General features: G+C 35.7%; 1 protein-coding gene across 2 annotated transcripts in view; it reads right to left on the bottom strand.

Annotated features, from left to right (window-relative positions):
* NCAM2 (neural cell adhesion molecule 2) overlaps positions 1-18823 on the bottom strand; it is a 270726-nt gene that overhangs the window by 11268 nt on the left and 240635 nt on the right. Inside the window, exons 16-17 of one of the 2 annotated variants that reach the window (XM_050331536.1) lie at positions 5052-5256; positions 559-678 (exon numbers count right to left, since the gene is read on the bottom strand). In XM_050331536.1, the coding sequence (XP_050187493.1) occupies positions 559-678; positions 5052-5256 (325 nt within the window). Of the gene's footprint in view, positions 1-558; positions 679-5051; positions 5257-17067; positions 18216-18823 lie in introns of those variants that run through there. The other variant, XM_050331537.1, reaches the window with a different exon arrangement.

Below are 18823 nucleotides of genomic sequence, written 5' to 3'. Positions count from 1 at the left end.
GCACTAGAAAAGCCTTGTCCTCAGCCTCCAGCCCCCGAATGCAACAGGCAGAACTGGGAGCAGCAGCAGGGTGCCAGGTCCATGTCCCACTAGGGCCAGGGCTGGGCTAAGGCTGCTGATGAGTCTGGACCTGTGTCGACTAAGAGCACAGGAGGAGCTCCTCAGGATTCAGGGCAGCAGGGAACAGCAGAACGTTTCCCTGGAGGCTCATTAATCTCCAAACAGGTGGCAGTGTAAAGACACGCTGCAGAATTGCCTCTGTAATGGTGTTGCCACCCAAGGGCTGGATAATGCCCAGATGTGGTTGTACTCTGGGTCACAGAATGCAGAGGAAAATGTCTCATGATATCCTCAGCCAGTATATGCGGGGTACCATAATTTAAATGGATTATTGTAAAAAACAAACAAACAAACCAACCCCACACTCATACACTGCACTGCCACAGCAGACTGTTCTGGTGATGCTGTGTATCTCCCCCCCAGAGTGCAGGAAGTCCAGTCCATCCATGCAGCCAAGAGGAGCTTGTATGAAACTCCAGGGAATATCAGCCTACTTACTCTGGTTCTGTGAGGGGAGTTGTCTCATTTGGCTCATTTACTGGACTCCCATCTTCATGATTGGTAATTCTTTCATCCTCTGTTCTCATTTCCACTATTGGCTCTTTTGATCCATCTTTCCTAAAAATTATTAAAAGAGTCTTAGTCTCTTATCATCACATCAACCACAACATTGCATATAACGAATTACCAAGATCCCTGCTCTCAAAAGTTGGCATAAGAAAGGCAAAACTAATTATCAGTGACTAACACCACCAAGACACACTTAACAGTGTGTTCCCAATTCCTTGAAGTCTTCAAAGCATCCTGTATCCATGGTTACTTACCTAACTCTGCAAACATGATGAATTAGCATCTCAAAAGAGCATTTTGTTTATGACTAATAATAAGGCAACAGCCTCTTCGTGGGAATAGATGTAAACTTCCCTAACATAGGATAATAAATATAGGATTTGAAGCCTAGTTATACTTGAACTTTTCTGACAGTGTTAAAGAGTCATTATGTTTGTGTACACACTGCAGAAGTGTGCTTTAATCTCCTGAGATTGTGACAACCCCAGCTGCCAGAGTGGCTTAAAGAGCCCTTGTGTGGTAAAAATCTAACCCCTTCTGTTTTCACTGGTAGAAAAAACTGTTTCTGTGTCATATTTCCCCCAATTTAGGAACAAATGCTAGTCTCTCACATATAAGTAAATGAATAATCATTGTGCTAATTAGACAATGAATTATAAAGAAGATGGAACAGTTAGTATTGTGATTGTGTTTTGTTGGTAATCACAGAATCATAGAATAGTTTGGGTTGGAAGAGTCCTTTAAAGGTTATCTAGTCCAAACCCCCTGCAATGAGCAGGGTCATCTTCAACCAAATCAGGTTCCTCAGAGCCCTGTCCAACCTGACCTTGAATTTTTCCTGCGATGGGACATTCACCACCTTTCTGGGCAGCTTGTTCCAGTGTTTCACCATTATAATTGTAAAAAAGTTCTTCCTCATGTCCAATCTAAATCTTCTCTCTTTCACTTTAAAACCATTACACTTGTCCTATCCTTACATGGCCTTGTAAAAAGTCTGTCCCCATCCTTTTTGTAAGCCCTCTTCAAGAACTGAAAGGACGACAAAGGTCTCCCTAGAGCATTCTCTTCTCTAGGCTGAGCTATCCCAGTTCTCTCAGCCTTTCCTCATAGAAGAGGTGCTCCATCCCTCTGATCATCTTGGGGCCTCCTCTGGACTCGCTCCAACAGGTCCATGTCCTTCCTGTGCTGGGACCCCAGAGCTGGAGGCAGCACTGCAGGTGGGGTCTCACCAGAGCAGAACAGAGGGGCAGAATCCCCTCCCTCCCCTGCTGCCCACACTGCTTTGGATGCAGCCCAGGACACGGGGGATTTCTGGGCCATTGAGAGCATATTGTTGGCTCACGTTCAGCTTTTCATGAGCCAGAATCCCCAAGTCGTTCTCTGCATGGCTGCTCTCAATAATATGACCATGATATGGAAATAACTGCTCACTGCTGCGGAATTATTATCAATACTTGCTATTTAACAAGACTTACTAAAAGTATTAAGTAACTTGCATATAATTTTACTCTCAAAAGGCAGATCAAAGTATACCCAATATATATATTTATTTCCAAAAAGAAAACCTCTTTCTATGCAGATATTTCATCTCTATTCCTGTCATCAGATCAGGAATTGTGTTCTGGAACATCATCAGCTGCAGTCTGGAAACAGAGGGTAACTGAGTTACAGATGAACAATCACTTTTATATTTAACAGCCTATTTTCTGGACCCTTCATGTACTAGAGAGTCTGCTATGGGCCACAGCAAAGACCTGGATAAATGCTTCTCTAATTCATATCTCACATTTTCATATATCTCACAATTTCTGACAAGATAATCGGTAAACAGGCTTTTGCAACAAGAAGTATCAGGAAAACTCTACTGTCCTTGTTAGGTATCCTTAAGGAAAATCTTTATAGGTTAACAGGAGTTTAGCACAGATACAGAAATTGACTGGAGAACAATAATGGGTAGAAGTCTTAAAGACTGTGTCTATTAAAAAAGCCCAAACAAACAATCCCCAAAAGCCCCCATCCTCTATGTCCTTATTCACTTCTGCAAGTGACACTTAAGATACACAAATGGATACAAAGCTCATTTTGGAAGATGATGCACTCATGGCTATTTCATATCTGTGAAAATATTATGGGTTTAAGTTGGACTGGTGGAGGGACTGATAAGTTCTGCTTGGTTTTTCGATGTATTTACAGTCTTACAAACATTATTGCATGATAAAAAACTTAAAAAATATGTTATTCATGAGCAGTGTTCACATACATGTGCAGAATTCACAAACTGTGTAACATTTCAGAATTCCACAGAAGAGAAAGTGATTTGTAGGAAATGCATTATGTAATTTTTGTTCTAGGTGGCTGTGTCTATGTTACATGCATTGTATCACCTACATTCATTGCATATGGAACATAATTAATTACTATTATATATATATCCTACAGTCAAAGTGTAACCAAAAACCGTACCACAAACCCGCTCAAAAATCCAGAATGCAAACTGACATATTTTAAACAGGGAAATGTCAGTGTATTTTGGGGAATAGCAGTTAGCATGAAATAAATTCAAATTTTGATTCTTCAAGTCTGTCCTGAAATTTTAGCCTGACACTTTATTAGTGCAGAGAACAGGCTAAAATAAGAACCGTCACAAGTATTTTAAGACCTGACTGACTGAAGACCACTCCAGCAATGAAAAGAAATATAGTTAAATAACATAGTTGTTCTTTTAAAATACGTGCCAAGGAAGAATTAATATAAGGAGACCAGCTTTATGCTTTCCTGGGACAGCACGGAATGGCATTTGGGTATGATGTTGATAACAAGGTATAAACTGCTGTCAAGTGACATTTGCAGCTTTATTTCCCTAAGGTCTTCCCATTCAGGAGGGTCTGTACACCAATTTGTACTTGGTCACTCCTTGAATGGGAAATTAAAGCATAAACTGAAGTGCTGTGCTCAATAGGAAAGGACAGCTGAGCCGGAGCCAGAAGCTTCACATCTTGATTCTATTGATCCGGACAGGCCAGCCTCACACAATAGAAAAAATATCCTTAGTCTTTCTCTCACTGTAAGATGGGGAGAGCTAGGAAACAGTTATTTTATGGCATGACTTCTATTCAGAAGCCTTATTTGATGGGAGTAGTCTCTGCTTGCTTACAACTTTTTGTTCTATGGAGCTGTTTCCAAAAGGGAACCTCTTTTAAGAAGAACCCAAACAAGATGTGTAGTCAAGATGTGATCTAAGCAAGACACAGTCTGAAACCCTAGAGCCAGAATTAAAACCAAAAAAGGCTTTCATACCTCCACTACTGGCAATGGAAAAGCCTGTTACAGCTGTGGATAATGAAGGCTGCAAAATCTACTCTGCTCTTACAGGCACCTGGGGAAGAATGGGATCTAGGAAGCTGCAGGACAATAAACTGCTATGCCTGACTACTGGGAGAGGCACAGAGGAATTGAACCAATAGTTGAATATTATTCAACCACACAAAGACAGTATTCTCACATATATTACAGTGTATGCAGAAGTTGTCTACCAGATAAACTTAACCAGGAAATTAGGCATTTTTTATTAAAAAATTGGAACTGCCTAAAATAGAGGACCATAAGTTACATATTGAAAACCCTGTAAAGGCTTGATCTCTGGTTATTTTATGCAGTTAGTACTTGAACTGTTTTGCCAGAGATCTCAGTATCCACTCTTAATTAAGTGTGGATATTTGCACATAAATGATCAGTTCATTCACCTTTGTCTGATGGAGTAGCCACTATAGAAGGGTATTTGTGACAATTGGGATAGTTTATTTCCCACTCATGTTAGGAATCATTGACTATTGTTATGAAGAACAATCACACCCACCATTTCACCCACATCTAACTCAGCATTCCTACTTCAAAAAAATCAACAGTACCTTTCATTCTTAAAGTCTATGGGCAAGAAAAAAGATTTTTTCCATCAAGTGCTATATCTGAGGAGAAAAATTCTTTCATGGATTTTTTTTTTATAACACTACGTCCTTCACTCTCAGATTTACTGGCACTGTCACAACCATATGCTGAGGTTTTGGGTATTAGCAGCTTAAAGATGGATTTGTAGAAATGGAGTTACAATGATCTGTTACCTGTTCCTCATGAACCAAATATGTGCCTGTAACTAGTACTGAATTACAATTGATTTCCTTTGTGAGAAGCTGGACAAAGAGGTCATCCTTAAGTGAGGTACGGTAAATTCCTTGTCTGTGTCTCAATTTTTCTTTTAAAGGCAATAAACAATTCTGCACATTTCAGAGCAACCCTTTTCCAAGTAATAGAAACATTTTATTAATTCCCTTTGCCACACCACAAAATGGCCATAACGTCAATATAAACTGGACAGCCAACTTTCTCTTTTAATGATGTTTCTACCATATGTGATAAATACTCACAAGTAAGCAGCCTTTCCTTCTTCCAGTTCTTTACTTTTTCCACTTGAACCACTCTTCTTCCCACAGATCCTCCTGGTGATGCACATTAGCAATCCACATTGTCGTACAAAGAAGCAGCTTACATCAGTCACAACCAGGATTAATAAAAGGGCTGCCACTCCCAGGCCAATGACAGCACCAAGTCCAAGACCATTAAAAAGAGTGTCTTGAAGGAAAGAAAATTAACATTTATTAATAAAATTAATCCTAAAATAGCATTTTCTAAAGGTTTAAAGCTGTTGATCAGGAGACTAAAGGGTGTTTAGAAATGAACCATTCAGAAATTGAGGGGAATAAACAGTCCTGAAGATTAAGCATGTATACTACCTGATTAAAATCACAAAAAACCCACATTTCTTCTGCATAATACTTTCCCATTGCCAAAATTCCAATATGGTCAAAGAGCATTAATGGCATTATTAAATAACAAATAATAGCTCATCTTAACATTCCAGAGAGTATCAGTAAGGAGCCTAAGGAAAACATTTAAAATGCTCAACATAATAATGCTTGATACAAGTTGTCATTTTCTACATTTCAAATATAATTAGGATTCTCTGATTCTAATTACTGAAAGATTTAAAAGAGTGACAAAAGAGTATTTATTCTTGTAAAGGTCATTTTTTGAATTAGAGTAAAAAAGTCTTCAATCAAGTTAATTCAAGCTATTTAATCTACAAACAGTTGCACACAGTTAGTCTTAAATAAATTAGTATGAGGAAAATATGCATATCATTAAATCATTATAGGGTTAGGACCTCATTTGGTTTAGTCTTGTACCTTGAAAATGCAATCATTCACTTCAAAATTAACATTATTCCACACCTGATCTTGCTGTGTTTGTTTTATGAGAGGTGATGCTTAGTTAATTTTACTTCATTACAAAACTCCGAAAAAAATATTTAATTTTTTTAATTTGATTGATATTTCTGTAACAGCCACCAATACTATAAACTTTTTTGAACAGTGTGATTCTCAGGAGAACAACCACCACTGTGTCTATAAACTCAGATGACCCTTATACAGGAGAGGATTTGTATCTGATCAATAAAATAGGGGAGAAACAGCCAGCTCAGCAATGGTTCGTGCACCAGGTAATTCAAGAGGTTGTCACCTAGCTTGGAAATTGGCCAGTGACAATTGCCTTGTGTGATACTCTGTCCTGCAGCAAACTCCAGTGGAACTGGTTTTTTTACTTCTAAATAAATAAATCTACAGTCTTAGTCTAGTCTTTCTATAGGACTCTAAAATGGAAAAGTAAAAACTGTTTTCAAAAGAAGGGGAGCTTTTTACTTCTTATGCAATTGGTTTCATTGTCTATTATATGGGTTATTATAGAAGTGTTATTCAGAATGTTATTATGCAATAAACCAGAATTCAATGTTTATATTTACATGGATGGATAGACAGAAAAACACAGATATTACTTCAAAGTTATTTTGCTTTCTGCAGAAAGAGTTAAAAAACACTACATAAATGACAAAAATAATGGCGCAGCAAATGAAGTAACATTTAGGCATTGCTCCATCAGCAATGTTGAAAGTTTGACATTTCACATGAATTCATTTTCTTTCCTTTTTTTAACCTCAATATTCCTAGGTAAATATTATAATTTCTGATACATCTTCCAAAACTTACTTTATCCGTGCATCCACCCACCTATTCGATGACTTCCTTTGTAACCTTCAGTCATTTTTATTTACCAGTCTGAGTTGTCAGGAAGGTGTAAGTAGATATTCAATTCCAATTTTTTGAAAAGCTCATGTTTCAACTGACAAAATACCAGTAAATTCTATAGAGTTCAGTTTTAGAGACCTTATACTGTGAAGTTTTCATCTCTGTACATTCTTGACCACTAAACAGAATGTGGGGGAGAAAACTGAGGGTCTTTTAATCCATATTTTAAAAGGGATTCACTGTTATTTTTTTTCTGGTTTCTTTTTAGAATTTTTCTTTATTTTTAATGCACTGTTAAGAGTTCTTTACTTTGGGAGATACATTTTTCATTGCTGTGAACAGCACTTCCAGTGTCACTGGAACATCATGTAGTGGCAAGCTTCCCATCCCAAACGACTCAGTGGCAGAAAAGCCTACACAGTATTTTCACTGTCAAGTGAAGGAAATGTTTACAGTAGCAATATTGCTCCTTTGTATAATACTTACCATAGCTGAGGGGAAGACTCTGTTTTTCATTTTTGATCTTCTTGGTATATGTGACATCTAAGTATTTGATTGTTACATATTTTTTTAATCTCTTCATTAATTTCCTTTACATACAGCATTCCCCATTCTTACCACTGCCCTACCTCTTTCAAGTCCTATTTTTACTACTTGAAATCCATTTGTTCATACAGATTTCTGCTTCCTAAGTCTGATTTCTGAGTAACAGGAATGTGGCCACATCCTGTGCTGGGGTGAGGAGCATGGCTGTCATCACCCTTCTCACCTGTCTGAGGATCCTCATTTACTTTCTTCTTCTGAAGACAGGTAGAAATTGGACTACCTTGTGTTTTAAAGTATCTCTGTTATGGTTTATTTTTTATCTTAATGAAAACATATGAAATTAATGTTTTAAAAGTTCATTGGTGGCTTAATTTTGTTGTTTCTTAAGACTTGGTACTTTTCTATATGCTCCCACGAAACTTACTTGTAGAATTAATGCCAATTACTATTAAAACAGGTTTAGGCCTCTCCCAACTGCTTTCAAAAATCATATTCAATGTATCTATGGTTTCAAAAAAAGTCAATTTTTTTCTTATAACTTTATGTTGTAATTATGTAATGTTATGACACCAACAGCAATTCTAATTCTATGACTGGAAGTAATATTAATGTCATACTACATATAGCTTTTCCACTAAGTTTCAAAAGCACCTTTGTTATCAAAAAGTTTTACCTTCAATTAAATTTGTATTAACTTTACTGCAACAATTCTTAAACAATGCAAAACAAAAGTTATATTAAAAAATTATTTTACACGCTTGGTGGGTTTTAGTGTTCCAGTACATACTAAATGGACTCAAAATACTACTTCTACTTTGTGCTCTACAGTAACAAAGTATTTATGCATTATGCACTTTTTTTTTGTAGTTGAAAACAAACTTATTTTAAATCATAAAAATTCGATGTTAATGTAAGAGAATTGGTTCTTAGCAGTTTTTTGAAAAGAAGTATTGTATACCTGACTTAATAGTCTAACCACAGGGAGCCTTTTAAAACACTACTTGGAGGAAAAAAAGTGTAAGTTCCAGAGTTCTGAATGAGTTTTAATTATAGTTTGTCAAAAATATGCTAAATTTAAAATGACATGCTTTTTGTTACAGACAATGTGGCATAAGTAGTATAATACACCTTGCCATGACAATGAAGGAAACTGACAACCTTAAAGTCACTTCATTCATCCACTTCTTTGAAAAAGTGCTTATCAATGAATACTTATGGAAATAAGATTAAAAAATTTTCAGAAATTTAATAAAAAAAACCCTGAAGCAAGTTTATATAAATGTCATGGAAAGTATTGGAAATGTTCAAGTTTTCACTTGTTGAATATTTCTAACAATGTCTAATAAAATAATTGAACATTTTTGCAGAAATCATTATTTGATGGGAAAGAGCAATGGAGAGCTTTGGCAAGTAATTTTCCAGTGAAGAGAACTAAGTGGAAAGATAAATTTTCTGGCCCCTCAAATCCAAATTCAGACTGAATTCCTTTAAGGAGTCTCCATCAGACACTCTATAGGGAAGTAGGTCTAAAGAGAGATTCACTATCTGTATGTGTATACGGAATCACAGAATGGTGTTGGAAGGGACCTGCAAGATCATCCTTTTCCAAACCCTTGCCACAGGCAAGGATACCTTCCACTAGGCCAGGTTGCTCAGAGCTCCATCTAACCTGTCCTTGAACACTGTCCCAGGGATGGGGCATCCACAACTTCTCTGGGAAACCTGTTCCAGAGTACAGGTATACATGGAAAACTTTCTACATGGAAAGCTAAAGCAATTGCTTCTGCACGAAGTGACAGGAACTAAACAGGCAACGCTGGGATGTTCAGAATGATGTTACATGAATGTATGTCCTTTGAGGTGACAGAATATGAGAGTTGTGTCTGCACTGCCTTGGATTTTATACCTGATCTGGAACTTAGACTGAAATACTTACAAGATGCATATACTGATTCAAAACCTCTAACAAGACAGAAAACATAGATCTTAAAATTTTGTATCCATTGATAAGCATCCAAAGAATCATAATGCAGTACCAAAAAATTAAAGAGCTGTTTTCTACCAGTTAATAGTATAACAGTGGAAGGATAAGACCATTGCTAGAACAAGCTCTGCCAAGCTAAAGGTCTAGAGATGTGGAAAGAAAACCCAAAACAAATGTATTCACATCTGGAAAACAAGCCTATCATGAGACCAATAACAATGGCAAAACCAAAAGACTTTATCAGAAATATTACAGAAATCCACATAATTAACATAAATCTGTAGCACAGGTCCATCCCAGATATAAAAATATATACAATATGTATACAACACTATGAGGTAACAGAGGCAGGGAACTGCAAATATTCAAATGATGGCTTTTCATTATATCTGATATCTATATTTCACTGCCTTTTAGTGCTTTGCATTTCCTTGTATTGAAAATATCTAAATTGTGGGATTTGCTCAGCTTTGCTCACTGCCTGTCAAAGCATCTTCCTCCTTCATTTTCCAAAAGGAAATCTCCAAGAGGGCTTTGAACAGAGCTGCTGTGTGCTCCAGCTCCTTTAATTTGGCTGACCAGGATGCAAGGACTGTGTGACACCCATCAAATGAAGAATGAAATCTATTTTGAGTAGCATGTTAAGGTAGCATATACCCAGCTTTTTCATTTAGATTGGCATGATGCTGTAAGACTGTAAATTAGAAGAGGAACCATATCTTAGCTTTGTACAGGAGCTTCCTATTACTAAGCACTCCAGTTCCTTACTGAGATGAAAATCATGGCAGGCAAAAAGAAATAAAGACCAGGACCTGCTTTTAGCAATTTATATCAATAAACTGAGCTTTTGAGCCAGGTAAGTGCCCAGCAGCTACCTGTCTACCTTCAAATGAAATAAACAAATCACTACATATGCAACATCAACTTGTAAAAAATTATTATGATTCTGTGCAACATTCACCGGAGGAATGTTTGATGCAAACGAGAAAGTGACAGTAAGTATTATTCTTTTCTATCCCATTCCTTAATACAAAAAGATGCTAACAAGGCTATAATCGACATTAATTTTAATGCTTTTCTTCCCCAGTGATTTTTCCTGTAACTCTACTAGGACAGATACAGCTGAGGGCAATGTATAAGCACATGAGGATGTGTGTGCTCTGTACTGCACGACTGAGTAATATGTTCTGGCAGACACACTTGACACACAGCTTTGAAAAATAAGGGGATGGTATTATGGACTCTGAGGCAACTACACTAAAGAGGTGGTTTCCTCTAACTTTCTTCCACCCACAATGACAGCTATTCATTGTCTCCCATTTCCAATGAAATCTGAGCTGGATTGCAGTGGAGTTTCAGTGCTTTTTACTGGCAGCAAGAGTAGCTGTAAAGAAGAGAGTGAAGAGACAAAAACACACAGGAGAGATGGGCTCACAGTCAAAGGAGTCTGCTGTGCCACCAGGATTATCAGTTATACAGACGTGATCTACAAAAATAAGTTTGTCTAAAATGATATCTATCAGAAATGTTGCAATGTTCTGATACTTACCTGAGTGAGGGAGTTTCTCTTTATTATGAATGAGATCCTCTTGCCAACAAATTTTCTGAAATTACTCTGTTCCTTTAAATTTTACAGGAAAACTTCTTGTATTATGACTCTCTCAGGATACCAAGTAAGTAGGACTTGAGTTCTCATTTACTCTAATGCCCTTGACATGATTTCTCATTGGAAGGTGTCTTAATAGACATTAATACAATAGCTAAAGGAAAGAATAGTAATGTAAATAACAGCTCAAGTTTTCTGCCAATGTCTTGTCTGTGGCCATTGAGGGATAACAAGAGAAAGGAAAGGAGGCCTCATTTACTTGCAAAAGTGTGCTATGTTGCAAAAATATTCTCTGGAGTTGTCATTGATAACTTTTTAAGCAAAATTTAAAAAACAATATTCCTGGCATCATCGAACTATCCCTGAGTAGCCTTCAGAGGCATTTCTAATACTCCTAAGGAGTTATCAGGTAATTACAGCCCCTTTTTTCATGTATTTGCTCAGTCACTGTAGTAAAGAGTATGTGTTTACCACTGCTTCCTTCTACGGGAAGCCCCAGAGAAGAGAGGGCAGAGAGATCCCAGCCCTCCTGGGCACTGAGGAAAGGCTGTACAACCACGGCAGCTCTGTGGGGTTTATGGCATCAGACCCGCACCCAGGTTTTAGAAGGCCTTGGGGAAGCAAATTCCTGTGTCCCACTTTCCTCCATTCCAACTGACAGCAGATTTACTGAATGTGTCTCCTGGAGGAATTTCTAAGAACCTCTGCAGATTAATTAAGATTGACGTGGGTATTGAGAACACACACTTATGTGTGGTTTTGGTACTGCTATTACATAAAAGGATAAATTATTTTAATTGCTTTATTTAGGAGAATTCAAAATCATACTGTGAGCATACCACAGAGACCTGAGAGATTTTTGCATCTTTATAGTGGATGACAGCTGCAAGCAGAGCACTGTAGCCAGGAGACCTGAAAAAGAGTCAAGCTATCTTGGGATTGCATTTGGATTGATAAAGTATTTCAGGTTTGACAGCGTTTTCTTTAAGACAGATGTAAATTCAAAGACAACAGTTTTGAGAAGCAATACTTGGAATAATTTAAGTATATAATTATTGTGTATCATTAGCTACAAAAAGAGCATTAATATTATGAGTGTTGCCAAAATATGGTGCATGTTTTTACTTGAAACAGTCACACTGCTACAACTGCAACTGCCAGCAGAGCCCTGCTTGGCACAAAACAGTCATGTGCCAGTATAGTTCTCTCAGTAGTAAAACATCTGCCTTTGGGGATACAACTGCTTCAAGCAGGCAGATTAAATCAGTATGGGTCATGTGCTCAGGCTGCATATTTGCACAGACATTTCACATACTTGCTCCATTAGTGCAGTAGCATGGCAGCCACCTAGTATGAACCAATTGTAAAATTCAGGAATTCTAATTTTAGTGATTTTGGGGGGGTTGTGATGCTTGGGTTTTTTTTTTTTTTTGGTTTGGTTTGGTTTTGGATTTTTTTGTGTGTGGGTGTTTCATATTCACTACTGGATAAAACATTGTTGAAATAAAAATGTTGATACAATGCTAAAAAATCTCTTCAGTTACAAAACACATAATGCAGATAATACAAGAAAAAAAACATTTATCAGTAATAAAGAAAATACAGATTGAAATGCTTTAAGTCAGTTTTCTTTATTACAAAAATGAAGACAGAAGTTGCATAAACTAAAATGAACTTTGAACAACAGATGAAAGATGCACAAAGTTACATACATTTCTTGACACTGTGTTTGGAAAGATGCTGAGGGACATTACAATTACACCATGCACAGGTTCTTCAGGGAAAAAGCAGAGATGACAGCAAATGCTGCATGGATGAAAGAAATCAGTGGAGCAAAATGGCAGTGAAATATGAAAAAGACAAAAAAAAAAGTAATTGTTTCACAAATTAAAATTAATTACTTTGAATCCAGACTTTTTTCCTTGCCTTTCACACTGTTTTTGAAAACAGAAACTTACAGACACTGCAGTGCTTCCAGTATTTTTCACAGAATTAGCTTTTAGTACATTGTATACATTTTCAATTGTAATGCTCTCAGAAACATTCTCAGTGAGATTTATTTTGCTTGTATTTTAAGGCACCTAAGACATGTATTATGTTTAAACTTATATGAAAATAAAATACGCACTGAAAATTGCCTCCACAAAAATGTTAAACATGTAAAATTAATGTAAAGAACCCTTAATATCATACAACATAACGAGGCTATGGTGTCAAGAATTATTACTACAGTTTCTCATTACTTTAGAACATATGAAAATGAACAAAAATGGATATTCCTACCTCAGTTTCTTAACCTAGTTTATGTAAAATACCTAAACTTAGTATAGGTCTCAAGCGTACAGCTTCTATATGGCTGCTGATTCTAAACAGGCCAAATTGGTAGATCACTACACTTCATACTTGACGCCATTGGCTTTATTAGGAAGTTGTCATTGGCATTAAAAGGAAAAGGTGTTTTTTTCCCTGTGAGTTTCCATCACTTACATATTAAGCCTGATAAATACCAAAGGAAAGCCTTACATGTCTGGAGAAATGGAATAGATGAAGTAAATGTAGTAAGTAAATAAGTAAATGTGGTGAGTGTAAATGAGCTCTAGATGTAGCAAATATTTCAGTGATGTCATTATAAACCTCAGAAGCTGCACTTGCCTTGATATTGCTCAATTGCAATATCAATTCAAATTGCTTCTTAAAAGTAATACTACTTTTTCTTTTGCTCCCAAAAATTCTGAAGAAATGAGCAATCAGAAATCACAGTGGACAAAGTGTATAGGATTGGAGACTATTAGAAAAATAACAAATTGTATATGACTCTCTATTACGTCTTAAAAAAAAAAAAAAGTGTTTTGTTAGGCTTAATTAGTTAACTTTACAGTTGCATAAGCATTTGAGTGGAGCTATTAAAATTAGTGAATGAGGATTGCATGATGGAAACCTGCACCCAGGAAACTGGTTATAAGGTTACATATGTACTTAAAGCACTGTATCTCTTTATTTTTGAAATATCCATTTTTCATATGCCTGTCATATTTCTTTTCATCAGTGCTTGGCCCTGTACTTTCATCAGAAAATGAAATGGAGTGTTATTTTGTTGTTTGGTAATAGTATGTTTTGTCCACCTCATAAAACCACTCAGAAGTTATATTTTATTTCCTATGTATGCAGTATATGTGTCTATTTCTGGGCAATATTTTTCCTATTTAGAGAGACAGCTATTTATATTCTAATAACTCTACTGCAATAAATGAAGGATCGCGTTTGAAGTTGCAATATGTAAATACTTTGATTTGTGAATAATTTGTAAATGTTAGGAACTTGTCAAAACTCTGGAAACAAGAAAGGCAACAAACAAAATCTCATTAGGGAAGAAGCCAGCCTTAGACTCAAAAGGTTGTAAATCAGAATATTTTAAAAATACTGTTCCTTAGAGATATACTGCTATATCACAGAATAATCATTACCCTTTTTAAGTTTCTGTGCCACCAATTTGGATTTAAGGCATAAGTTCAGCATAGAGTATTTTAGGACTTCAGTCTTACAGACAGTTTAATATTAGCATTTCAAAACATGTGACAATGTTAAAAACTGGTAACATTTTACACTGTCAATCATAAAACTTCAAATCCATTTTAAAATTACTACATTAAAAGGAACAAATTTACTTATCTAATATTTAAGTACTAATGTCAGCAGAATATTAAATTCAATTTATGAAGACATATTTATCATTTTAATACAGTTTAAATTACAAATTTAGGCTGCTCAGTCTATACCTATGAATTTAATTTGCAAATGTCTGAGTTCACTTTTTCCCTCGTACTTGTCTGTAAGAAGCCAGGATTTCAAAATCTTCTGTATATTCCCACAGACTGAACAAAATATTGTGAAGTAATCTTACTCTTATTGTTTTTAAACATACAATTATGAAATACCCATAAGGAGAACTAAAAGCTGTACTATTTTTTCATTTCAGGAGATACATGACAACCCAAGGACATTATTCTCTTCCTCTTTTTCTTTCTCATTACAGAGTTTTTGGGTCACTGCCCAGAACTGCCTGGCCCTGCTGTCACATAATCCCTATAATATTGGTTTAACTCGTCCTCTTTGGACTTTGATGGGAAGAAGAGGGCCAAAAGAAAAGGATCACATTCAAAATACTTGATAACCTCAAAATGCAAAGCACAGAAGAATTTAAATTGGAGCAGACCTAAAATTTCTCTCACTTAATGGAAGAAATTTATGTAGTTTCCAGCTGAAGCTACTATCAGTTTGCAAAAAAGAATAAGTAATCCAAATTTGTCTCTTTATCCCACTGGCATTGTGACGTAGAGGATAAAAGCCAACTTGTCATTTATAATGTATATTTAGCTTCTAAAATTTCTCAAGGCTTCTCATTATCTCCTTCACAATATGTTTGGAGAGCTCACAGTCGATCAGTCTCTGTGCCCTCATTCCTATCTTGTCTACTTATCTACAATGTTAGAATGACTTGCTAAGATAATAAATTTATAGCTAGTAAAGAGTTCTTCAAATGTCTAACTAGAGTAGGAAAATAATGTGGAAATCTTCACTTTTATGGTTTTTATACGTACCTGTAGTAGCGTCCTGTCTTGCTTTATTAAAAAGTAAGAGCAAAGACAAGTATATGGCAGGTAAAAATATGTTAGAAAATATTTAGTAGAAGAACTTTAAGGTTTCAAATTTTAGAAAATTAGGAAAATGTTGCTAAATAAGGAAATATCAGCTGTGCAACCTTAATGACACCCTATTTTACCTTTCAGTTTGTGAGACAATCTAAGTTTTACTCAAGACCATTTAATCCAGTGGGAGGTGCTCATTAGTTGTGATTGTATCTTCAGTTTGATTTTCTATACTGTTCAGAACAGCTCTTTATTATCTCTGTTGTGTCCACAAGAGAAAATTCTGTCTCTTTGTGTGCATCCAGTCCCTGTCTTACAATGGGATCAGGGATTTCTTTCCCCCTTTGGAATACAGGCAGCATCTACTTACTACATATGTGCCAAACATCAGTTCTCTCATTGCAAGTAGAGATGTACTTGCAGTCCTTTTGTTTTGGTACCACAATGGTGGTAACCAGCAATACAGACAATAATGACAACAAACTTTTGCACTATTTGGATTTTTTTAAATGATTAAAGAAAACCACCCCAAACCTCTTGCTAAAGTTCACCCCCAAGGTGATTCTTTCCCTATAAATAAATTTAGCATTAACAACAGCACTTCTCAGACTTATACTCAATTGAAAATGTGTTCTCGCATCTGAAATTTTTTGGTAACTGATGTGTAGTTAGTAATTACAAATCCTCTGCAGCCCAGTTAAAGAGAACACTTTAATTGAAACAAAAAAAATCTATCCTTCAATAATGACTGTCTCTTGGTTCAATAAGCACGTAAGCATAAAAAACCCCAAATATTGTAGGTTGGAAGAATAACACTTATACAGCTAAATGACAAAGTCAGTACATGTATTCACATTTGTGTATGGAAAAAAAGGCTTTCACCTGAATGACTCTAACTGGTAACCCAAAGTTTCAACTCTTATAAAATTAGAATAGAAATTGCACGTCAATGTAATTAATTTCAAATAGTGTCATTACATTAGGTTGAAGTGTCAAACATAGAGGCAAGGGAAGAAAGAGTGGCTCCACTTAACATAGCAAGACATCACAATGAAGCCAATATTTTAAAAATAGCATTTGTTTGAATTCCCACCACTTCATTATACTAAATATGTAATTTTAAAAAAATTACTTCTGTCCATAAATTAGTCTTTAGATTTACACACATGCATTCTAAAGACATCTTACTTCTGATATAGACCAATATTCTAGAATGTTTATTTGTTTTAGATGAGGAGAGGTTTTATTAATGATCTTTTGAAGTCTTCAAAAAATAAATTGAAACTGGTAAAAAATAATCATAATAATAATCAATATTTCTTAGAAAAAAGAAAATCCTGTAACTGGGTGAAGATATATAAATACTTGAATTTGAACAACTAATTTCAAAGTTATAAGATTTTATTAAATCCCAAAAGGTATGAACTATAAGAAGGAAAAAAAAAATATCAACACATACAGTTTATTTGTCTTATTTGTTATATTTAGTAACAATTTGAAGGGAAGTATCTTAAAATAAATATTTAATTGCTTTCTTGGGTTATTCTGTATGCAATAGAGAAATGAGCCATAAACAGACAACCACATAAATTTTAAAATTAAATACATGCAAAAACTCTTCACGGACTCTTACTAAATAAAATATTTTTTTTGCTGAGGTTCTGCATGCATTGCTCTAGTTGCCATGCTTTTAATGTGTAAAGTAGGAAAAAATACTTCTTTCCATTTTTACTACAGGTGGCACCATTACAGTCACAAGAAATGAGTTTAGTGGGCAGGGACCTCTTTTATGTGCTGAGGCATGGCAGTGGAGAGGCACAGAAAAGGAATATGAAATTAAAACACTATGAACTAAAGCAATTCACAGATCATTAACTGGGGAAGAACTATTTGTTAAAATTTATTTTGTTAAAATTACAAAAAAAACGTGTCTGTAGACGTATAGACTCATAGAATGGCCTGAATTGGAAGGGACCTTAAAGATCATCTCATTCCAACCGCCCTGCCATGGGCAGGGACATGTTTCACTGGACCAGGTTGTTCAGAGCCCCATCCAGCCTGGCCTTGAACACTTTTTACTAAGCATAAAGTTTTAAGTTCATTATGGAGTACAAGGACAACTCTGTGCAAAAAATTAATATAATAAATAATAACAATGCTCTCATGCAAAATCAATTGACGGCGTACTGGAGAGCCGTGTGACTCACAGTGGTAAAGGCTCTGCATGGATTTCTTATAATCAAAATATAGCTGAAAAAATAGACTCAAATCACATTGATCAAGTTCAATAAGTCCCATTCTCCAAGTTCTGTCAGACTGAAGGGTCAAGCATCATCTGTTGAATTTTTCATAAAACTCACAAGGTATCCAAAAATCCAGATAAGAATTTTGCACACACAGAGACTGAAGCAATTACACTATTAAGGATCTTAACTAGGAGCGGAAACTTTAGAAGAGCTATAGAAAAGTACAATTTTTTTAAGGTCTCTGTTTATTTTCCCATAAATATAAAATGAAGAGGAAAAGGAAGAACACATATTGACTGCCTTATCAACAGTATCAAAACATGCCCCAGAAACTTATGACTACAATGAGACAGAAAACAGCAGCATTCAGCTGCAGGGACTGGCCTCCATTTTCAGGTCTAGTAGCTTCACAGCATCTGTCTGTGTGGATAAGAATTGGTACAGAATATCAAGAGTGTGAAAAAGAAGTAAATTTCAGGAAAAAAAAAAGTGAAAAGATTGAAACAATATGAAAAAGAAAATATCAAAAGGAAAAAAAAGTGACAGTGGGAAAGGAAAAGGAGAAAAACAATATTAATATTTACATTGTGCCAAAGACAATCACTAGAAAGACAATAATAGAAACATCAATGAAAGTGTGGATTATCCAAATGTGAATAATAAAGTACTAAAAGTGTGGAAAAGGTGTACCTGAATAGCAGCAATGTGTGCTTCTCCACAGCAGTTAAAGTGGCAAACTCTTTGGGCTGTCTTTAAAACAATTTATCTAAACACTTAAGCTGAAGCATGTTTCTTGCTTTCCCTTGAGATTCAAAACAATTCAGCCAAGCCCAATCTAAAGGCAATCTTTCATGGGATTTTTATGCTAGAGGTACTTGGAACTCACAGAACTACCGTGTAACATCTATCAGAAACAGTGACCAAATTTAAAGCTAGGACAAACAAGAGCCCACAGGCTGAAAGGAGGAACTGTAAAAAAAGAGTCAATAATTACACAAAATGAAGGTTCCAGTCATGCACAGGGGTAA

The sequence above is a fragment of the Myiozetetes cayanensis genome, unplaced genomic scaffold, assembly GCF_022539395.1.
Source record: "Myiozetetes cayanensis isolate MyiCay16 unplaced genomic scaffold, myiCay2020 scf5-8, whole genome shotgun sequence".
Taxonomy (NCBI): domain Eukaryota; kingdom Metazoa; phylum Chordata; class Aves; order Passeriformes; family Tyrannidae; genus Myiozetetes; species Myiozetetes cayanensis.
This window is presented reverse-complemented; position numbering and strand designations above follow the sequence as displayed.